The 23828-nt window shown below is 37.9% G+C and overlaps 3 protein-coding genes across 9 annotated transcripts in view; 1 reads left to right on the top strand and 2 right to left on the bottom strand.

The window, feature by feature from the left end:
* The window catches only part of dync1i1a (dynein cytoplasmic 1 intermediate chain 1a), a 59806-nt gene extending 58735 nt beyond the window's left edge, over positions 1-1071 (bottom strand). For 5 of the 6 annotated variants that reach the window (XM_028460807.1, XM_028460804.1, XM_028460808.1 and 2 more), the window contains exon 1: positions 972-1071. The gene's annotated coding sequence lies outside the window, so the exon portion shown is untranslated. The remainder of the gene's footprint in view (positions 1-971) is intronic. The other variant, XM_028460803.1, reaches the window with a different exon arrangement.
* Positions 400-13142, top strand: pdk4 (pyruvate dehydrogenase kinase, isozyme 4). 2 transcript variants are annotated; one of them, XM_028460811.1, is made up of 11 exons: positions 400-780; positions 2432-2573; positions 7967-8038; positions 9709-9893; positions 10084-10173; positions 10489-10566; positions 10733-10809; positions 10906-11004; positions 11131-11244; positions 12151-12264; positions 12575-13142. In XM_028460811.1, the coding sequence occupies exons 1-11, from the start codon at positions 663-665 to the stop codon at positions 12716-12718; spliced, it is 1233 nt and encodes a 410-aa protein (XP_028316612.1). In that variant the 5' UTR covers positions 400-662; the 3' UTR covers positions 12719-13142. The 2 variants fall into 2 exon arrangements, 1 of the variants encoding a protein (XP_028316612.1); XR_003675036.1 differs by lacking the exons at positions 10733-10809; positions 10906-11004; positions 11131-11244; positions 12151-12264; positions 12575-13142 and having other exon boundaries at positions 9709-9919; positions 10489-10537.
* Positions 13143-17903: 4761 nt separating this feature from the next.
* asb4 (ankyrin repeat and SOCS box containing 4) lies at positions 17904-22680 on the bottom strand. Its single transcript, XM_028461317.1, has 6 exons — positions 21834-22680; positions 19978-20277; positions 19635-19874; positions 19296-19543; positions 19095-19208; positions 17904-18278 (listed from the first exon to the last, which is right to left on the bottom strand). Exons 1-6 carry the CDS (start codon positions 22285-22287, stop codon positions 18090-18092), a joined length of 1545 nt encoding a protein of 514 aa, XP_028317118.1. The 5' UTR covers positions 22288-22680; the 3' UTR covers positions 17904-18089.
* Between the last annotated feature and the right edge of the window lie 1148 nt (positions 22681-23828).

The raw sequence follows: 23828 nt of genomic DNA, 5'->3' as shown, positions 1-23828 counted from the left end.
AAATAGATTGTCTTTATCTTTATTACAATATCGTAATAAGCATCTGTGAAAGCAATGCATAGCAGCAATACACACACAGCACATCCATCTGTACAGATGCAAATGTTAATGTGTTCAAAAAGGAGTAGGAAGATGTTTGAACATGTTTCGACCGACAATTAAATAAAACTTAATTTATCTTGTCCAACAAATTAAAATTGTGAAAATCCCTATAATCAGCAAGCATCTTTCTTTCTTTCGTGTAAAAACAGTAACACTTCCGGGTTCTCCTCTATAGGGGGCGCTCTATACATAATGTTGACTATTATTGTGCCGTTCGAACTCTGGTCTCCGCCCACACACTGCACTACTTGACGCTTATTGGTTGTATCTTAGGTCAGTCAACCGTGGCCCCGCCCAATAACAACGCGGCCCAGCCCTCGCTGTGTTTGCCTTGAAGGGCACTAAACTAAAGTGATTTCAGACATGGCAGCAAAGTGCCTGAAGCTACGGCTGTTAGTGGATTCATAGCCGGCATCCTGAGCCATGTTGTGAGGGTCTGGTCCTAGTGTGCAGGACGCCGAGTTTCAGAGCAGCTAACCCCCAAACACTGGCTGTGCTGGAGCGGAGAAGGACAGTTTGTCCCTGGTACTCTGACCCTGGGGGTCTGTTAGAGGGGAAACATGAAGTTCGCTCAGTTTCTGCTGAAAAACGGCTCTGCTGCTGGAATACCGAGGCTGGTGGAGAGGTTCTCCAAGTTCTCTCCTTCTCCTTTGTCCATGAAACAGTTCATTGACTTTGGTGAGTTAGCTCAGTGTATGTGTTAGTAACAATGGAACAACCTGGTGTTGGCGTTACACTGTGTTACTTACGTGGCTGTTACACAACCTTTGTTTGTCCTCTTTCAGCTGATTTGGTTGTTTAGGTCAGTGACAGACAGACAGACAGACAGACAGACAGACAGACAGACAGGTGTAAACTGGACATTTTACCTTCACTGGGCTTTATTTTTGCATCTCTGCTCTGAGGAAGGGCCATGTTGAGGAGGATGAAACCATGCAGATCTACCTATGTTGTTGCTCTAGTCCAGTGGTTCTCAAAGTTGGGGTCGGGACCCTATTTTGGGTCGCGAGACACTGAAAGGAGCTCGCCAGATGCCTTCAAGAAACATTTTTTGAACAATGAGTCCATTTTTCTCAGTTTTTACCTTTTTTTCTGCAACTACACTTAACTTGCCATAGTTTTACTCATTTTAAGGAATTTTTTGCTACATTGCTCCCATTTCTGCCACTTCTCCATCAAATTTCAATGCTTCTTCTGCACATTTTTCCCCCACTTTCAAGACATTTTTCAGCACTTAAGAACCCTTTCCCACCTGTTGTCACATATGTTGACCCATTATTGTCACTTTTAACCACTTTTCACCATATTTCATGTTTTTTTCCCCCCAATTTAACCACATTCACGATTTGTCACGCCCATTATTTGCCAATTTAAACTAATTGTTCAAATTTTTAAAATTACTTCTTGAATGTGTTTGTTCAACTACCTTCAGGTACAGTGGGGGTCCCCGGTCTCTGGCACCTTTATTTTGGGGGTCGCGGGCTGAAAAGTTTGAGACCCACTGCTCTAGACCAGTGTTTCTCAAATGGGGGTACGTGTACCCCTAGGCAGGGTTGGGGTCAATTACAATTGGATTCAGAAATATGGGAAAAAGTTTGAGAATCATTGCTCAAGTCCACCTGTGTCAAACTCAAGGCTCTGGGGCCAAATCCGGCCCTTTAGAGCATCCCATGTGGCCCGCAGGAGAAAGTAAAAATGACAGAGAAAACATGAATTGTGTCAATTACCCAATAATCCAGTTCACAAATTCAATAAAAATCCACAATATTAGCAAGGCTCACAGTTTTCCCCAATGCTTATAACACACAATGGCTGTCATTTCTAGTTTCAAATTGTTGAAATAACCCTAAATTTTTCCAAATTTTAGATATTTTTCTCAAATTATTCCACAAAATGTTCCATTGTTCAATAAAAATTGGTCACAAAATAAAAGAAATCTAAGTGCAGATCCTGCAGTGACTGATATCTGTCCCTTTTGGCTTGGATAGTGCTAAACTGTTAAACTGTTGAGAAAAAACCTCAAAATTCTTACAAAATGTTCTCATTTTCCTCAAACTATTACACAATTTCCTTCATTAAATACAATCTGGTCACAAATCTAGGGAATTTAAAGTGAAGATCCTGTTGGGACTGATATCTGTCACTTATTGGTTGGATATTGTCAGTTTCTTACATATTTTTTATTCTATGTATGTATACGTACAAGTGCAAACTAAGGCCCTCTTGAGATCAAACTGCTCCGTATTAGGCCCCTGAGCTAACATGAGTTTGACACCCCTGCTATAGTTTGTGACACTTTTCACTGAGTCTGTTCCTCATGTGACTGCAGGCTCGGCCAATGCATGCGAGAAGACCTCCTTTGTGTTCCTGCGACAGGAACTTCCTGTCAGACTGGCCAACATCATGAAGGAAATAGACTTCCTCCCCGACAAACTCCTCGGCACTCCATCACTAAAGCTCCTCACCAGCTGGTAGGATGCCGAAGCAATACATTTATTACTAAATCTGAATGTAAACACATTAATATACAGTGGGACAAAAAAGTATTGTCAGCCACTAATTGTGTAAGTTCTCCCGCTTAAAAAGATGAGAGGCCTGTCATTTTTATCATAGGTATACCTCAACTATAAGTGACAAAATGAGAAAAAAAAATTCAGACAATCACATTGTGGGATTTTTAATGAATTAATTGATAAATCCCTCGGTAAAATAAGTATTTGGTCACCTACAAACAAGCAAGATTTCTGGCTCTCACAGACCTGTAACTTCTTCTTTAAGAGGCTCCACTGTCCTCCACTTGTTACCTGTATTAATAGCACCTGTTTGAACACGTTATCAGTATAAAAGACACCTGTCCACAACCTCAAACAGTCACACTCCAAACTCCACTATGGCCAAGACCAAAGAGCTGTCAAAGGACACCAGAAACAAAATTGTAGACCTGCACCAGGCTGGGAAGATTGACTCTGCAATAGGTCAGCAGCTTGGTGTGAAGAAATCAACTGTGGGAGCAATTATTAGAAAATGGAAGACATACAAGACCACTGATAATCTCCCTCGATCTGGGGCTCCATGTAAGATCTCACCCCGTGGGGTCAAAATGATCACAAGAACAGTGAGCAAAAATCCCAGAACCACATGGGGGGACCTAGTGAATGACCTGCAGAGAGCTGGGACCAAAGTAACAAAGGCTACCTCAATAACACAATACCCCGCCAGGGACTTAAATCCTGCAGTGCCAGGCGTGTCTTCCTGCTTAAGCCAGTACATGTCCGGGCCCATCTGAAGTTTGCTACAGAGCATTTGCATGATCCAGAAGAGGATTGGGTGATTGTCATATTGTCAGATGAAACCAAAATAGAACTTTTTGGTAAAAACTCAACTCGTCGTGTTTGGAGGAGAAAGAATACGATACCTACTGTAAAGCATGGGGGTGGTAACATCATGCTTTGGGAATGTTTCTCTGCAAAGGGACAGGACAACTGATCTGTATAAAGAAAAGAATGAATGGGGCCATGTATCATGAGATTTTGAGTGAAAACCTCCTTCATCAACAAGGGCATTGAAGATGAAACATGGCTGGGTCTTTCAACATGACAATGATCCCAAACACACCGCCCGGGCAACGAAGGAGTGGCTTTAAGAAAGCATTTCAAGGTCCTGGAGTGGCCTAGCCAGTCTCCAGATCTCAACCCCATAGAAAACCTTTTGAGGGAGTTGAAAGTCCGTGTTGCCGAGCGACAGCTCCAAAACATCACTGCACCAGAGGAGATCTGCATGGAGGAATGGACCAAAATACCAGCAACAGTGTGTGAAGACTTACAGAAAACATTTGACCTCTGTCATTGCCAACAAAGGGTACATTACAAAGTATTGATTAACTTTTGTTATTGACCAAATACATATTTTCCATCATAATTTGCAAATAAATTCATTAATAATCCTACAATGTTTCTCATTTTGTCTCTCATAGTTGAGGTATACCTATGATGAAAATTACAGGCCTCTCTCATCTTTTTAAGTGGGAGAACTTGCACAATTTGTGCCCCACTGTATGTTCAGGTTTACAATATTCTAAATGGCTCTGATCTTTTATAAATCTGCAGTCCTTAGTGTTGACTAATATTTATTCATCATAGTATTGCAAATATTCTCAATAGATTACATTGTTGTGCGTTATATTGAATAATAGACTCAAGTTGCATCTTATTTGTCTTTCTAATAACTTGTCCAGAGTGTGCAATTTTCCCTACATATTGTCCTTGATTTTAAGGGTGTCCTGATCCGATATTGATATCAGATTTCAGTGCGATATCAGCAAAAAAAACAAAACAAAAAAACGCATATCAGGTTATTTCGGCCTGCATCTAAAACCACTTGATATAACCACTCTCCGATACATACTTTGCTTTTATTAGGTTTATTTGGGTTATTTTTCTGGGTCGTCTATTTAACCTTTTTATTTACTTTATTCAGTTGTTCAATTATTTTTAAACATGTGTAACTCATTGTGTAATAATAATCAATTAATGGGTCAGTTGTTTCTGATACCTGCTGTTGCTAACTATTGTTCTCTGTTCAAATAATGTGAATTGATCAAGCGTTTTTCCAACATTCCACTCTACAAAAAACTGTAAGTCATATTGCCTATATCGGATCCGATCGGTATTGGATTGGTTAATGTGCAAGGATGGATTATCTGTATCGTGTCGGAATTGAACAAGTAGTATCAGGACACCCCTTGTTAATTTTTAAATGTATTCTTCTGACCCTGATTTGCATTGGCTTGATTTTCACTTTGAGAACTGTAAAATAATATTTTCCTGCAAGAATAGTTCATTTTGGTCAAATATTATCTCTTTTAGCAAAAGAAGCTTGATAAACAACAGTGTTCAAGTGTTTCTGCACCACTATTTAAACAGAATGAACGCTCAAAGTACAGAGAGGTCAATTTAAGGGCATGGTTTATGGTAAAATGTAATCATTTATTGATATTTCTATCACTCATGTTTTTGGACTATTGGGTAATAAGTTTAAGCTGAGCTACCTCACACAGGCAGGAGCGTGGTGAACGTATCCCAACCACTCTAACCTAAGATAAGGGGGAAAAACCTCTCCCTTTATCGACACTTGCTACTTGCTTTTTTTTAGGTCCTGCTCTGTTTTTTATTGTTGTTTCTGAGTCTTCCTCATTGCACATGATGAGATTATGCTGTATCATAACATTTTTATACATTGACCCAACACGTAGTTGTTTTGTTTTGGTTTTTTTTGCTTTAATTGTACATGAGGAAACTTCGCCCCAGCATCCTAGTTGTGGTGACCAGCATTTTAAAGCCTGTTTCAAAGTGCACTGCTGGTTTCATTCACGGACTGATGAGTTGTAAACATTTACAGTTCACTGAGAACAAGGGTGTTAAGGAGGGGAAGTGGAAAAAATGTGAACAGGTCAGGAACATGTTTTTGTCATTGATAGAAATGACTATAGATTTAAAAAAAAAAAAAAGAAGACCCAGTTTAGCTTTTCTATTCTAATCTCAAACAGGAGCCAGTTCATGACCTTTGCAGCCGCTGCATCTGCTTCCCTTTAGCCTCGCGTTGAACTCACCCTATCATGTGATGATAATGCTCCATGAAGCCCTCGCCTACTGACAACTAAAGCCGTGACTCCACCCCCTTTTTCCTAAATAAACCCCCCCAAAAAACTTTAACACCAACTATATTTGGCCACAGGTCCTGCTCTGCAGAGCTCACTCACTCCCACTTCTGCATTTGAGACCAAACCGTTGATCAATCCCCTTGTATCGCAGCTGATAAACAAACAGCTGAAATCTGTGAACTTTTCTTGGAAATATTCTTTCTCGCCATGATGTTCTGGTGCTTTTGCAGGTTTTAGTAAAAAAATAAAAATAAAAATGGTTGAAGGTTAGTTAGGGGTCATACAGCGTGTGTGGAAAATGCAGCTACACACGACAGGTCACCTTTCACCTAGTTTTTCTGAAGTGTGTAATAGTGACTCATTGAGTTCTTTATCCACTAAGCCTTGATACCAAGCCCATGATATACAGCTGAAGGCTTGTTTTTATTAAATTGAATTATTACTTTACAACTATACAACTCAACTCAACTTTATTTATATTGCGCAAATTACAAAAAAAAGTCATCTCAGCGCTCTTAAAATATATGATCCATAGTAAGAAAGAAAGAAAGAACCCAACAAGATCCACATGAACAAGCATTTAGCGACAGTGAGAAGAAAAAAAACTCCCTCTTTTTATGGGAAGAAATCTCCAGCAGAACCAGGTTCAGAAGTGGCAGCCATCCGCTTTGACTGGTTGGGGTTAGTGAACAGAAAAGGATAGGTCATCCAAATGTCCCAGACTAGTTGAGCCGTGAACCATTGATCAGTCCATCCAAGTGTCCCAGACTAGTTGAGCCTCAAACCATCAATCAGGAACCGCCAGCTCCAACATCAAGACACCTGAAACGGAAAAGAGAGCCCTTGGAGAGCGAGGAGAATGCTCAGACTGCTGGAGAAACATGATAGATTATGATATACTCGTTCTAGTGGTTAGGTTAATATTAATATTTAATGTCTCGTGGCCATCCATCATGCTCTGAGTATGCAACTATACGATGTACGCTTTAGTAAATGAGTAGATTATGATTGTAACAGTCTCTCACAATGGTCTGAGATGTTGACCATTTATGTGTAATGGTCTGTGATTGTGACCAAACAACAAGACCATGTTCATTTTAGGTTATTGCTATTATACGATATTTTCTTTAGCAAATAAGTAGGTTTTGAGTTTATTTTTAAAGGTGGGGAGAGTAGCAGCTTGCCGTACTAAGATTGGGAGCTGGTCCCAAAGGCGTGGAGTCTGGTTGCTCAACGCTCTGCCTCCTGTTCTACTTCTGGACAAACATGCTCTCTCCTGTTAGTACCTGTTAGTATTCTAGCTGCAGCATTCTGAATTAACTGGAGACTTTTTAGTGAGTTACTAGGACATCCTGACAGTAGGGAGTTACAATAATTTAATCTAGATGTAATAAATGCATGGATTAGTTTTTCAGCATCACTCTGGGCCAAGATATTCCTTATTTTAGAGATATTACGGAGGTGGAAGAAGGCTGTCCTTGAGATTTGTTTGATAGTAGAGTTAAAAGTAAAGTCAGTAAGTTTTTTACTGTGGTGCTGGGTGACAGAGTAATGCCATCCAGAGACACTATTTGCTCTGATAATTTATCTCTGAAGTGTTTTGGACCAAATAAAATCACTTAAGTTTTATCCTGATTAAGAACAAGAAAGTTATGTCTTTAAGACAAGCCTGGAGTTTTAATAACTGATAAGTTTCATCTGGTTTCATTGACAGATAAAGCTGTGTATCATCCGCATAGCAATGGACAATTATATTATGTTCTCTGATAATGTTACCTAGTGGAAGCATATACTGTATAATGTAAAGGGTATTGGTTCCAAAACTGAACCTTGTGGAACTCCATGATTAACTCTGGCGTGCGCTGAGGACAGATTATTAACATTAACAAAGTGGATTTTGTCTGAAAGGTAGGATTAAACCAACCTAGCGCTGTTTCTTTAATCCCAAAAATGCTTTCGAGTCTCTGCAGCAGTAGATGATGATCCACTGTATTGAAGGCTGCACTGAGATCTAAGAGCACCAGAACTGAGATCAACCCTGAGGAGATCATACAGAATTATGTACAATAAAAAAGCATATGGAATTATTATACATGTTTTTACACAAATTAAATCCACATTAGATTGTTTGAAACTTCTTGCTGTTATCTTACTTAAGAAGGTAAAAGTTTGTACTTGTTTTTTTTTTTTTTTTTTCAACCCCAGGTATTCGCAGAGTTTGATGGAACTTGCAGAATTTTTAGAGAAAAACCCAAGTGACAGGAATGTTCTCACAGGGTAAGTGTTCATGCTTGTTCATGTGGATCTTGTTGTTTTTTTTCTTTCTTACTATTAATTTTATATTTTGATAAGCACATTGAGATGACTTTGTTGTATTTTGCGCTATGCAAATAAAGTTAAATTGATATGAATTTAATTAAGTCAGAAAGATACAATGATTGTATCCTCACGTCTTCATCTTTTAATCCATAAGCAGTCAGCTTAGCAGAAGAAAAACTCCTGTAGGAAACACTTTGTTTACAGTCAGATTCGTTTTCTGATCATAACTCACATCTGTTGTGGAAACTTGTGCAGTTATCTAATGTGTTTACATAACATGATCGACTGGCACCAAGGTTCACAGTTCAACTGCAAGATATATTGTAGTATTTACCCGCACAGGAAACTTGTTTTATAACAATAAATACACTTTAGAGTTTACCTTTACATGTTTTTATATTTTTGACTGCTGGGTGGTTTGAGATTTGACCAGCTACCATCATGATCTGGTCCAAAATGTAATTTATTTTTATTTCATTTATTTATTTAGCACACATTAAGCACACTTGTTGGGTTCTTTTTTTCTTACTATGAACTTTATATATTGTTAAGCGCATTGAGATGACTTTATTGTAATTTGCGCTATATAACCAAAGTTGAATTGAACTGAATGAAAAAAACAACATTGAAGGTGCAAGGAGGGAACAAAGGTCTTATAAAGAGTTAATGACTTGTTTGTTTGATTGTTTGATTTATAATCCTGAATCAACTTACTGAGCTTGGTAATATACATAAAGGTTATACTTACACTTTCTAAATTGCCATGTTATATAAAGCAGGGGTTGATAACTGTTCACTGTTTAAAGATCCTTTTCCCCTCTTCTCACAACATAAATCTGATTAAGAACTAATGAACACATTTGGTCTTTAAAAATGTTGATCACACTGTTTTTTATTCAAATATTGATAAGCCCAATATAGAATAAACAATTAAAGCTGCAGTATGTCTTTTTGGCTTCATTCCTTCAAAAATCCATAATCACATTTGAGCATATTGTAATCCGAAGTGTTCTGAGTGGACCATGAACCTCTTCTTCTTCTCTTGGCCCTGTATAAGAGTTTTAGAAGCGGGATAGTTTAGGAGCATGATGCAGAGATTTTTTTTTACAAACAAAGTGCTCCATGAGCTGGTTTGCGGTGTTAATATTGGCTGCCTGACTAAAGTCAAAGCGCATTCACACAAGATAAAGCCCCTACATTTGTCACTAGTCTCTATGTAGAAAAAAGACGCCACAGTTGTGGGCATTCACGAGAATACCGGTAAGGGATGATAGGTTTCCAAACAGGGAGGGAAGGGGGGAGCGTGGTTGTTTCTATACAAGTCTCACGATTATACATACTGCAGCTTTAAAGCATATGTAAACTAATCAGCATTTGAACCCGATTAAATCAGTCCAACAAGTTTACAATTACATTATTTGTCATATATCTGCTGACTTGTATCTGACATGTAATGTTAGCCTATGCTTGATTCTTACTTTAAAGAGAATAAACGTTACACTGTATGTTTCTATGAGCTGTATATCACAGAGTCATGGTGTGTGGGTTCTTTCATGCAGCTACGGTAATACCCACATTTTTGTGTCCCCCTCCTTTTTTTCTTTTTTTTTTTTTGTTTTAAATCCCAGCTTTACACAGACGCTTGTCAACATCCGGAATCGCCACAACAACGTGGTGCCCACCATGGCTCAGGGCGTGGTCGAGTACAAAGACGCTTTTGGCGTGGATCCTGTCACCAACCAGAACGTTCAGTACTTCCTGGACCGCTTCTACATGAGCCGCATCTCCACACGCATGCTCATGAACCAGCACAGTCAGTATAGCACTCTGTGATTGACTGTGAGTTAACTCAACATGACTGTTAATGTTAACACCCACAGCTCGCCTCTTTACAAGCAGCTTTGTGACCTTTTTCTCTGCTGATGATCAAATGTCATCCTCTTATTATTCTCTGTAATTCTCATTATATTGTTCAGACGGAGTGTTTGTTGCTTCTCTTGTAGCATTAATCTTCGATGGCAGTGTTAATCCAGCCCATCCCAAGCACATTGGCAGCATCGACCCCACCTGTGATGTTGTTGAAGTAGTAAAAGGTACACCCACACCAAAGCACGCACTAAACACATGTTTAGACAGGTTACTGATTAAGGATTTATTACCTAGTGTTATTAAAGTAATAGATGTAATAAACGTCATCTCAACACAGGGTTTATGAGTGTAAACTGCTCTCAATGACCCCACGGGATAATAAGTTATAATGACAAGTTTTTTTATGACACTTTCGAGGGATTTTTTTTAGGAGTCAATTAAATCTTACTGGTTAGATAAAGGTTTTTTGTTGTTGTTTTTAAAAGAAAAGTCCACAGAAATCATGCAGAGGTTGTTTTTTTTGTTGATTTCTTTTACAGATGCTTATGAGACTTCAAAGATGCTGTGTGAGCAATATTACCTGACCTCTCCTGATATGGAGATCAGAGAAGTTAACGGTAAGTTTTCAATTTAACAACATGTTAAAGATTGATTACTACTCAACGCTATCTACTGCTATCAAAACCTGCATTTAAAACTTCCTGCTGGATTATAAATGGTTCGTGTTGGGTTTAACCCAATTATCTACAATAGATTTTATTTTGTCATCAACATCTATTGTAGCCAAAAGTCCTGGTCAGCCTCTACACATTGTCTATGTGCCTTCCCATCTCTACCACATGCTGTTCGAGCTCTTCAAGGTGCAGTGCACTCACAAAAAAATAAAAAGGAAACCAGGAATGTTCACACTGTGTCACTGTGCGTGTGCTAAAGCGTTTTGTAATGCATGTCCTCAGAATGCCATGAGAGCGACAGTTGAGACTCACGAGACGAGCCCCACGTTGCCACCGATCAAAGTCCACGTAGCGCTGGGTGCCGAGGACCTCACTATCAAGGTAAACGAGTACACAGAGTTTGATGGCTGGACACGCAGCTGATTGGACGTTGTACCGGGATGTAAATATACTGTATTTCAATGTAGGTTTATTGTAAAGCATTGGATGCTTTGCCTTTATTATTAGATGTCTGACAAAGGAGGCGGAGTCCCGCTGAGGAAGATTGAACGTCTCTTCAGCTACATGTATTCTACGGCTCCCAGTCCTGTCCACGAGGACAACTCTCGTAACGCACCTCTGGTGAGGAAACGCACACGCGCACACACACACACACACACACACACGCACACGCACACGCACACACACACTGTTGTAGAGACGTGCAGTTTTCAAAGCCTGATGTCACCCTGGTGCAAGGAGGAAGATCGGCTGTATTAACAGTGGATGAATATTGAACATATTGATTGTGTTTTACATAATATACAATGTAAATCTTGGAAATATATCTATAGCTGTAATATATACATCCATTACTATCATTTGTTTATTGAATATTACGTAAAATCACGTATCGCCCAGATTCCCAAAGTGGGGAACCACTGACCTATTGTAATAAAGGCAACTAATTATTTTTATATATATTCTACTATTGTTTATTAAATCCATTGATTATTAATATGTCTGTATACAGTATACTGTAAGTATGTACTAAACTGTCATGATATACTGTATTTATAGTGTTACTATATTCATAGTTTATTGGTGCAGTTAATTAAATATATATACAGTTTGCAGAGCATCAACACCCGTGTCATTAAAGAGTTTGGTACAGCCGCAGAAATGCCGGTGGAGGACTCCACCCAGCCACAGAGAATTTTAAAGAAAGAGATCAAAGAGCAGACACTTCCTCAGGAGATAAAAGATCAAAGGGCACAGACTGAGTGTGAAGTAGCCCAAAGCGACAGAGAGGAGATAGTTGGAAACAGTTATAGGACGCAAGTTCAGGTTTGATCACCCTGTAGCTGGCCACCTTTGATGATAGTGTCTCGTGTTAAAAAGGCCGAAACCCCCTGATTCAAAGAAACAGTACTGATGAGTACCTCGAACAAATGTTTCTTTCTTAATTTTTGTTCGAAATAAATAAAATCCAATCCAATTCTAGCAAATAAGGAAGAAAAAAACTTTTGCAATGTCTTTGTTCTGCAGGCTGGTTTTGGCTATGGCCTGCCCATCTCCCGCTTGTATGCCAAGTATTTTCAGGGGGACCTTCAGCTGTACTCCATGGAAGGCTACGGTACCGCAGCTGTTATATACTTGAAGGTGAGAAAAACACAGACGATTAACTGTTAAAGCCAAAGTTCTCATATTCTTTATCAATGAGCCAGAGATGTGTATCACTTTAGAAGTTGACTTTGTTGACCCTTAAAGATAGAGCCGTGGCTTGGCACAGAGTAAACTCAATAAAAAAAGCCAACTGTCATTCATTACGATACACAGATGTGATTAGACTGTTAACTAGCTTCCTCTGTCTTTATTCAACAAGTATGAATGACTGATGAGTCACCTGGAACAGAGTATACAAATTCTAGTGATAAAACGTAATTAGTCGCCATCCGTGCTGTATTTCCAGGCTCTGTCCTCAGAGTCCGTGGAGAGACTCCCTGTGTTCAACAAGTCAGCCTTACGTCATTACCAGACCAGTATAGAGGCTGATGACTGGTGCATGCCGAGCAGAGACCCAAAGAAACTTGGCAAGTTCGAGAGAACACAGTGATGTCTGACTGAGGTGGGAAAAAAATGAAGAGGACATTGAAGCTCGACTGAGAACATGTTTAAATGAGGAAGGCTTGAGTGTCACAGAGAAGGAACACGTTTTTACATTTTAAGAGACTGAAGAAAACGGATGAGAGAGGATTTTTTTTTTAAAAACTCCAGAGATGAGTGCTCTGCAATAACGTGGGTGAACTATTGCCTTTTGATCTTGACTCCAGATCAGCCTCCAGGTTCACTGCATTTCACTTTATTATTATTGTATGGTGACCACATGCTGCTAATACTAATGGAACAAGACAGAAAAAAAGCTCCTTTTGCATCAAACATTGCACTCTCAAACTACCAGCTACAGTATGTGTGTCAAGTGTGTTTTTGTTCATGTTGTCTCAACACATTGTTTTTGGGTATAAAACTCCTTAATTATGTTTGTGTGTGTGTTTATTTAGCATTTACATTTTGGTGATTACATCAATTTTCATCAATCGTACAAAGATTTCATCACTATTCCGTCACACGCAAGTGTGTGACCTATTCTATGTCATACTTTAGTTTTTTTTTTTGTTTTATTTTTTCATAGTGTGAGCCATCATCCTGTTTTCTTTACCTGACATGGAAGACAAATGCTCAGAGGAACCTGTGCATGCAGTTTTGATGTGATAGATGTGTTGTGTTTTCTTTTACCATTATATATGGTTACAGTTTTATCAAACCACTCATTTTTGTGTACCTCTCAGTTCAGATTTTGGAAGGAGTTTGGGCAAGTGATGAGCAGTGCCTGGTTTTTTCCACACATACCGCTTAGAATTAACAACAAAAAGTTCAATCTTGGTCTCATCAGACCAGAGAATCTTATTTCTCATAGTCTGGGATTCCTTCATGTGTTTTTTAACAAACTCTATGCAGGCTTTCATACAGTATGTCTGGCACTGAGGAGAGTCTTCCGTCGCGCCACTCTGCCATAAAGCCCCGACTGGTGGAGGGCTGCAGTGATAGTTGACTTTGTGGAACGTTCTCCCATCTCCCTACTGCATCTCTGGAGCTCAGACACAGTGATCTTTGGGTTCTTCTTTACCTCTCACCAAGGCTCTTTTCCCACGATTGCTCATTATGGCTGGACAGCCAGGTCCAGGAAGAGTTCTGGTCATCCCAAACTTCTTCCATTTAAGGATTATAGAGGTCACTGTGCTCTTAGGAACCTTTAGTGCTGCAGAAATTATTTTGTACCCTTGGCCAGATCTGTGCCTTGCCACAATTCTGTCTCTGAGCTCCTTGGGCAGTTCCTTCGACCTCATGATTCTCATTTGCTCTGACATGCACTGTGACCTGTAAGGTATAGACAAGTGTGTGCCTTTTCTAATCAAGTCCAATCAGTTTAATTAAACAAAGCTGGACTCCAATGAAGGAGCAGAACCATCTCAATTAGGATCAGAAGAAATGGACAGCATGTGAGTTAAATATGAGTGTCACTGCAAAGGGTCTGAATACTTATGACCATGTGATATTTCAGTTTTTCTTTTTTAATAAATTTGCAACAATGTCTACATTTCTTTTTTCTGTCAAGATGGGGCGCTGAGCGTACATTAGTGAGAAATAAAATGAACTTTTTTGATTTTAGCAAATGGCTGCAATAAAATAAAGAGTGAAAAATTTAAAGGGGTCTGAATAGTTTCCGTACCCATTGTAAATGTTCTTTTTACTCATTTTTGCAAACCAAGAAACTCACCCAAAAATTAGTGGTTATGTCCAATACTTAGCGCAGTAATAGTTTGACATTGGTTCATGAGGAAAGACAAAAAAAACTTCAATCATATTTGTGTTTTCAAACACACCAAATCAAATGACAGTCAAAGTAAGCATACAATTAAATACGTTTCAAATGTGTTATCTTAAAACTCACTAGGAACAGCTGATCAGATGCCATAATTCATCAGTGTCAGGTTCATTTAATGATGCAAATTCACAAAATAGACATAAAAAATGTTCCTCATTTGTCAAGAAAGCATGGAGATGGCGAGATTGCTTTTTGTGTTTACATGTGCCCCTTCAGCTAATAAAACAGCTGTATTTAATCTCACACACACACGTAAATATATACAGTATGTTCTTTATTCACACGAGGTATCGTTGCCGTCTGCTGTCTGGTTTTCGATTTTAAACATCCCTCAAAGTCCACGTGTTATTGTACTGGGTTGGAGGTTGATGACTAAAAGGACCAGTAAATGTAGTTCTATGTTGACACATGTACACACTGTGTAAGAGTACATTTGTGCGACTTAATTAAAGATGTTCAACAATGTGAACAACATCATGTGCTACTCTGGAATCCCTGCCTGATGTTAATGGTTATGCCGCTCCATATCCAATTAAATGTCATCCACTTTTAATGGCTGGATGCCAACACTGTAAATGAATTTGACTTTCTGGACCTACTGAAAGGGTCATGTGTCTATTTGAACCCTGCTGGTATATTTTAGGAACCCAGGCAGTCGAGTTTGACCCTTTAGTCATCCAGAAACTGTTCTGCCCCAAACCTTCTGGGCTGTGCTCAGAATCACATTCCTGAAGAGGATTCTAATGGAACACTGTGCAATGCAGGGTAGTCAGTCATGATTTAGTGAGAAATTCATTAAAATGCATCAACATATATTGATCAGTTTTCTACGGAAGCTTATTGCATTCAGAGAAGACCAAAAAAGTTTTGTTTTTGTTTTTTTTTTTCTGAATTGATCAGATAAACATATGTAAATAAAAAAAAATTGCCCTGGTTTTCTGTTTTTATAGGAAATGTTTTTGGTTTTTTTTGAGGTGATGAGATAAAGATGTATAAATAAATTGGCCCCATTTTTCTGTTTTTATAAGAAATATTTTTTCACTTTTTTGAAATGATGAGAATTTTTTAATTATGGAAAATTTTCTGAGTTGATGAAATTAAAATAACTAAATAAAACAAATTTGCCCTGTTATTTTGTTTTTATAGGATGTTGAGATAATTTTTAGAGGAATCATTTTACAAGGGGAAAAAATGAAAAAATGTTTCCTGTAAAAACTTATCTCATCAACTCAGAAAAACCAAAAAAATAATTCCTATAAAAACTGAAAAACAGGCTCAAATTCTTTTATTTACTTATTTCTATCTCATCAATTCAGGAAAAAGCTTTTTTTTTTTTTTCTTCTGTGAATGCATTACGCTTCTGTACTTTTCTGTTTTGTATTTAGTAAATATTTAGGTACTAAAATCAACATTGATTAGAAAAATTACAATTGAAAATGTTTCCTGAACAGAGGCACCACACACTGAATAAATACTGTAAATCAGTTACTAGACAGACTAAATATGAATGAAGACAGCATTAAAATAAAATAAACAAAACAATAATACATTTATCAATCGCTGAGTGTATTTAGCAGGATGAATACGACTCAGCACTGCCTCTCAGGTCAAGTGTTGAACTGCATCACTTGTTAAAAACAACTGAAATGGCCAATTAGAATAAAAGTCTTGTTTGGTCATTGAAATATGTAGCATTGTTTCAGTTAGGGTAAATAAAGCTACAGTCATTGTTATTTATAGGCTTTTTATCATGACTTAAGTTCTTACAGCCTTGACATTAATTTGCTAAACTCTCATTTTGAAGACGACTGTTCAATTCCTTAATAACATACCTATACTGGTATTTCATAATACATTGCATTTTGATAGTTTCAATTAATATTTAATAAAGTATTTGTGTATTTTTAGTGGGTCATGACCATATGGTGTGCTATTTCAGTTGCTTTCTTATTCTTGGTTAGTGCTTCAGTTTGTCTTGATTTTGTTAATATAATGGTTTAGGTTTATTCTCACTTTTTTAATGTCTGTGGTTCATTTGTCTCCCATGTATTAACACCCCACTGCCTTGTCCATATGTGTGTGCTATGAGGGCGTTGGCTCCTCCTTTCTCCACTCAGGTGGGCCCAATCTTCTAATTCCCTCCAGTATATAAAGGAGTGCATTGTATGGTCATTGTTTGGTCACCCTCGCCTGCTTCCGTCTGTGTGCTGATGTCATTGGTTTGTTTATCTTTAGCAAAAAAAAAAAAAGAAGAAATTGTGATATTCAGGGAGTACATTCTGTTTTTGGATTAAACTTTGGTTGTTCTTTTATTTTATTTTATTCTTGTCATTAAATTGACTTTTGTGATCACTCCACATGCCTCCTCTTCATACCCAAATATTCCCCTACAAAACGTGGTTATCTGGGTTTAATGGGGTCTTTGGCTTCTAATTGTATTGCTGACAGATGATTCCATGCATTTCTTATATTTATTTACAGCATTTTGTTCCCTCTGTCTGATACGCCCTTATAATCAGACTCACCTGTATTTTTCGTGACCTACTGTAATATGGATCATAATAATTGTACCAACCTGCCTACATCAGCAGCCACAAACAGCCGCTCTCTACAGTAGGTGGGCGATAAATCAAGATTCAAGATATATCAAGTTTTCTATTTTGGTGATATAGAACATTACAATATCGCCTATATAGATATATATATTTTAGATCTTGTTTTATTTTAAAATGATTGTTTTAGGAGTTGCTGCTTTCTCTACTTCTCAGAACAGCATGAAAAGCACAGTTTGATGGATTGCTGAGTGTGTTCTAACCCAGACCTTCCCCTAAACAAGCCACACTATAGAACTCACTCACACATGCTGTCCCTTATAGGAGAAAAAGCCCAAGTGGCACATATTGTGCAATTGTTTGTTAATAAATGTGTGGCATTTTGCATCAGCAAATTTAACCCTGAATTGTCTTTCTGGTAAGGCTTGATTTGAGATATAATTATCAAGATTTATATCAATCAATCAATTCATATATAATCAATGTATCGCAATTTTGAGAACAAACATCGAGATAAGAGTTTTGGTCCATATCGCCTAGCCCTACTCTACGGTATGGGAATGTTGATGCTCATGTATTGCGGACTTCTTTGGGGAATGCACAGTCCTAAATGTAAGAACTGTTCCCGACTTCTAAACATCTGTGTTCATCAGTATGGGTTCAAACTATTTGTACAAATTAAGATGTTATGATTCATAAGATAACAACAAGGGAAGTACATTCTTAGGTAACAAAGGATTAAAGTGGGCTTGAGTTGTATTTTTGATGATCCATGAAGGAGAAAGTAAGCACTCACAAAGTGGTTTGGTCAAGTGTTTGTCCTGTAATCAAAGGGCTTCTCACAAACGTGAGTCTAAGAGTGAACATTCAATGGTTGCCAGGTGAATCTGGATTCCCATCATCAAGAGGCAGCACTTAAGTGGAGACAATTTGTTAGTCAACACGGCGCAAGTGGAGGATGAGAGAGGTTGAACAGGACGGTGTTTGTATCAGTACAGGATCCCTTCAGGGTCCAAAAGCACATATTTTTTCATGGATGTCGGCAGTGGCAGCTCTGGAACACCTTTTTCACAGAACCAACCCAGGCTGGCTCTGATGGCACATCTGGTGAGGTGGAGGAGGCTGCGTGGAGTGTTGGTGCAAACAGCAAACATAGAGTCGAAGAAGTCTGTGTGTCGCTGAGGAGAAAACCATAGATAGATGCTAGATGTGGTCATTTTATTACAATGGAGCCCTAACGTGTGGTTATAAGGGTTTTTTTCTTTTCTTTTTATGTTAGTCATGTACTCCTTCCTATAAAGCATTTTGATTTTCACTGATAATTCAAATTTGAACTAATGTCAACTAGACCTTTGTTAACAGGTCCCATGCCATTACAGAGAAAAAGACTCAAATGCATGTTTATAATATACTTTTTAATAGTCACAAAATTTTAGACCTTTTACGCCATGGACGATTCCAATACATTTTGAAGGGGATCTGGATCAATATACTCATTCTGGATTATTTTTTTTTTAAATCTCTCATCCTTGTAATCTTTATGAAATTTGATTTAGTTACTGTATGTCGGATTGGTTCCTCAAATACCCAGTTTCATTCAAATTGGATCCAGATTTTGCATTTCATCTTGAGTTTTCCACCTACTGTAATAGAGATAGAACTTTCTTCCAAGCCTTTAAAGTGTGGATGATCATGACACCATGATCAGGATCACTAATCAAGATAACTGCCAATATCTGGCAAAGACAATAATTGGTGCTTGGTGAGGTGTGCGCTCTCAGTGCTTTTCTTCTTTAGGCAACACATTTACGTATTCTGTGTTCTCTTATTCTTCTCTCTTCACCAACTCGATGCTCAACTTTAACAGGTCATCCTACCCATTGAACCATCCTTTACGATAAATTGATTGACTATTGGCCGGGACATGCAGCAAAATAGAAGAATCAAATATGGTGATAGTTGAAAGTATATAAAGGAGAAATGCTCTGAAGTACCTGGTAGCAATCGTCAGGAATCACAGCTCTCCACCTCTTTGTTGGCTTTAAATGTTCATAAGAGTTGACCAGAATCTCTACGGCCTTTGGATAATCATGACAGGACTGCAACACCTGCACAAAACAACCAGACCTAATGAACTTTATCAATCATTATGCAGATGATAGTGTAATGTTCAAACCAATGATTTGCTGCTGGACCTTGTGGAACTGGGGTGGGTAAATCCGAGCAGCATTATAGTTGAGCAGCAGCTGATAGCAGAGTTCAGGTATTGCCATTGGTCTGACGTCCGTCACTTTGAGCAGATACTGAATAGGAGCGCAACCGTTAATGTCCATGGATCGAGAGTTAGCGCCGGCCTCCAGCAGCATTTGCATCAGAACATGATCACAGTTCCAGGCTGCTTTGTGAAGAGCTGTCTTATTGTCCTCGTCTCGCAGGTTAGGTTCTGCAGCAAGAGTTTAGCACCTAATTTATTATCATGCACCATAGAGTCAATGGAAGCAAAGTCAACACGGCATGCATTCAGACGTTCTCACCAGCTCCGTGGTCCAGCAACAGACGACAGACTAAGTGATGATCTGTGCTGTATAGTTGATCTCTAGAGTTAAAAGCCCAGAAGGTCGCAGTCATTATTGGCGTTTCGTGGAGGGCGTTGACTGCATTTACTGATGCTCCGTGAGCTAGAAACAGATTCACCAACTCGGGAACGCCAAATCGTGCTGCTGTGTGTAAAGGTGTGTCCTCTGTGTCATGGCTTGCTGTGTTGACCTTTGCACCTCCATGTTAAAAAAAGAGGACTTAGTTATTCAGTAGTCATTTTTAACAAGTATTTCCCCTCCTAACATGTGTTTCACTATCTCCACACAAATGTTCATTCACCTTTGAGAATTAGCTGCTTGGCACAGTCTACAGACTCTCTGGTGATGCAGTAGTGCAGTGCCGTGTGTCCACTCAGTGATAGGCTGTTGATCTTTGCTCCATGAGCCAAAAGCAAGGCCACACCGTCAGTGTTGGCGACCTCGCAGGCCACGTGCAAGGGGGTCTTTCCATTAGGTGTTCGATTAACAGCTGCACCTTTCTCAAGTAGCACCAGCGCTGTTTCTACTGCATCATACATCATACATACATGGATACCCATGGCCCAGGACTTCTCCAGCTTGTAGTCTGGAAGCCAATATCCTGAAAGTACAGATTAAATATTTATAGCAACAGTTAGCATTACTCAACCCAAATTACAACGACAGCACAGCTGAAACTCTATTATTTACTAGCAGGAATAAGACATGATTTACAAACTGCATATGAAATAAAAAGCACTTTAAACACACGCTTTTGGAGGTAAACAATTCTGGTTTCTAATTTCCTGTTAAGTAGCCCACAACATCAAAATCCATCCACAGTATTGTTCCTTGTCTTCTTGGCAATAACGTCATGGCGTCCAAGGAACTGGGTAACATAATTAAAATGCTATCTCTCCATAGACCCCCTTAGGACTGGAATATTAAGAGTAATCCTGATACAACAGTAATATACTAAAGGGGTGCTGATTGGCTGAAATCTCTAAAATGACAATGGCCACACAACGAGTGATTGAGGCTACAAGTTGATATAAAAGACTCCAAAGACATTTCTGGCACAAATTAGTAAGAATGTTTAATTTTCCAGTTTTAGCCCTACCACAAAGCACATTCATGTGATGGGTTGTGTATCGCTTTAAGGCCGAAGTCTTACTGCTTAGATAGTTTTGACTTAAAAAAAAACAAAAAACAAATTACACTGTATTCTGTCTTTGGCTGTTCATCCCGAATTTTGACTCAAAACGTTATTAATTGCTTGCTTCTTATTCACCCAGTCGTCAGGAAGCCAAAAACCTAAAACAACTATTGTTTTAACACTTTTAATATGAGTGCTTATCTTTTCTCCTCTAACATCTGTAACATTAAGTTTTTTTAATTTTTTTTTTATTTAATCCTTAATAAGTATATAATACAGTATATAATACAATTGGTAAACAAGTCTGTTTTATCTTGGACTCTTTTAAGATAAGACTTAAAACTCATCTTTTTACGCAAGCTTATTTTCACAGTTAATGCCTCTTTTTTAACAGAAAATGCTTGTTTTTAGTCCTGTCTTTTAATTTATGTTGTGTTGTATTGTTTTAATCTTGTAGCACTTTGAGTTTTGGTATCAAATAAAATGTATTATTATTATTATTATTATTATTATTATTATTATTATTATTATTATTATTATTATTATTATTATTATTATTATCTTATGTTAAAGTTGAAGACATCATGAATTGTAAGTAATGGTTAAACCACTTTATTCCTTCTGCAGATCTGTTTATTGAAAAGCATTCTACATGTAGAAGAGGTAGTGGTGAGTGTTTAGTGATGGATGTTTATTTTTCCCTCCAATGTGATGTTTTGTAGATTAATATGATCTATTTTATGATGTTATAATAGTAGAACTTGGTTGGAATAGTGTGTGTAGTGCTCTTGTGGGACTGTAGGGCTCTTCCTGTGAAAGGCAGCAAATTGTGTAATAAATCAGGAAATGGTGAACTTTAAATCCAAATTCTTATTTTACTCTGATTTCTATAAGATTCATTTTCTGGTTCTTCTCCTGACAGTAGTTTTTTAACACACTAGCTCTATCTAGTGGCTCATTTGATCAAGAAAACCCCTTTGCATTTACAGTATAGGATTTTGAAGTTCAAAATCTCGTCTTACCTTGTTTGTATGAGGCCAGAACCATACTGGGGTCATCCACTTCCAGCACTGTGTCAATGTCAAGCTTGCCAGTGTTCAGTATCTCCAGGGCCTCCTGTGCATCGTTGGTTCTCAGGGCCACCAGGAAGCGTTCCTTCAGCTGCTGCAGAGCCATTTTTCCAGGGGTCAACACCTCCATGAAGTCCACAGAGGAAGGACTTTGAGGAGCGAACCTGGTCTCAGAGCTTAACATAGCCCACAAAGAATGAAGCAGACTGGATATGAATGTACAGATAAAAACCATGAAGTGATCAAGCAGATCCACCATTGTAAGAACTCCATTAGGAGTATATGTAGGGAGACGGATATGAAGTAAAAACAGCAACAAGTGACACGGAGGGATATAAATAGAAAGCAGAGAGGGAGGAGGGTAGAGCTGCTTCACTTTGACTGTTGACACTAACAGAAACATCATGCAAAAACTGATGATTTATCGACATATAAAGTAACATTATGATTATTGCTATCAGGGTTGGGGTCAATTATAATTGTAATCGCGTAATTGATAATTAATTACAATGATGGTGTAACTATAATTAAAAAATTTTCTTTTAAAGCTGTTGCTGTCGTAATCATAAAATTGACATTGTAATAGTAATTGCCATGAAAATTCTATAAAAATTGTCGATTATAATTTACCGCTAAACTGGGGAACCATGTCACAGTTTCATGTACAGTTTTATACATATGTAGTTAACAATAATTAAACTACGTTTCATATTTTGGGAACTCAGTTCATAACCTGCTTTTTTTCCCCACACCTTTCCTTTAGTTGTTTTCCCATTTTTCATCTATTTTTGTTTTTTTTTTTTTTTTTTACTTGTCTGCACACAAAGATAAACACTACAAGAAGTGCAATCATTATGAGACAGCAATGCATGTTTTGTTATTGCAATAAAATAAATTGATTTATTTTATTGTTTAATTGTGACCATCACCAGCCCTGCCTAAGGAAGGGTAAGAAATCTTTTATTATAGGGAGGATATAAAAAGGGAGAGCAGTGTTACACCTAGGTGGAGGGGGAGGGGAAAGGGAGCAGGGAGGAGAGACTCAAGGTAGGAAATAGAAAGGGTGGGGAAGAATAGATAATTTTACAGTGAGGGTGAGATGTGAAGTTGTAGAACATATTGTGCTTATTGTTATCCCATTTTTCATCTAAATACGGGGCCCCTCCTATGCCCGTTCTCTTCTTGTCTCCCATGTTATTTGTGTCCGTTCTTCCATGTTCTCTTTAGAAGGGGTGATACTGAAATTTGTGTAAAGCACTTTGTGGTTTTTTACCTGTGAAAAGCGCTCTATAAATAAAGATTACTTACTTAAATATCAAGCTTTAGCATAATTTACCATTTAGAAAAAACACACAAAAAAGGCTCAGATATCCACACCAAAAATATTAAAACCTATATTTTCATTGATTAGGAAGTCTAACAAGGTAACCAATAGATAGGAAAGAAATGAGATGATAGATATTTGTTTTTAGTGTATTTTACTGCTGATTTTGATTGTTGTATATATTTGTACATTTGTATTATTATTATTTATCTTATTTTATTGATTTCTACTGGAATGTGGGCACTTGTATTTAATCCTTATTTAATTAACAGTATTTTACTTAATTATGTAAATTTTTCTTTCCTTCTTTGTTTAGTATTTTTTATTCTTTTTATTTGTTTCTTTTGTGAGCTTCTGTAACGCAAGTCATTTCCCTCTGGGATAAATCAAGTTATTTATGATTCTGATTTAGGTCCCGTTATCATAAGAGATGCTAACAGAAAGCTAACAGAAGAGGAAGGTTGACTTTTATTAGGTTATTTATATAAGGCTCAGTAATTGTGATGAATTGTAATTCAACTTTAGTAATTGACAACGTAATTGTAATTGACTTCTTGAGGACAAAAAATTATTGTAATTTAATTGTAATTGGAAAAAAAAAATGCTGGTCACCGTAACAGAGT

Source organism: Gouania willdenowi, chromosome 11, assembly GCF_900634775.1.
Source record: "Gouania willdenowi chromosome 11, fGouWil2.1, whole genome shotgun sequence".
NCBI classification, from domain to species: domain Eukaryota; kingdom Metazoa; phylum Chordata; class Actinopteri; order Blenniiformes; family Gobiesocidae; genus Gouania; species Gouania willdenowi.
This window is presented reverse-complemented; position numbering and strand designations above follow the sequence as displayed.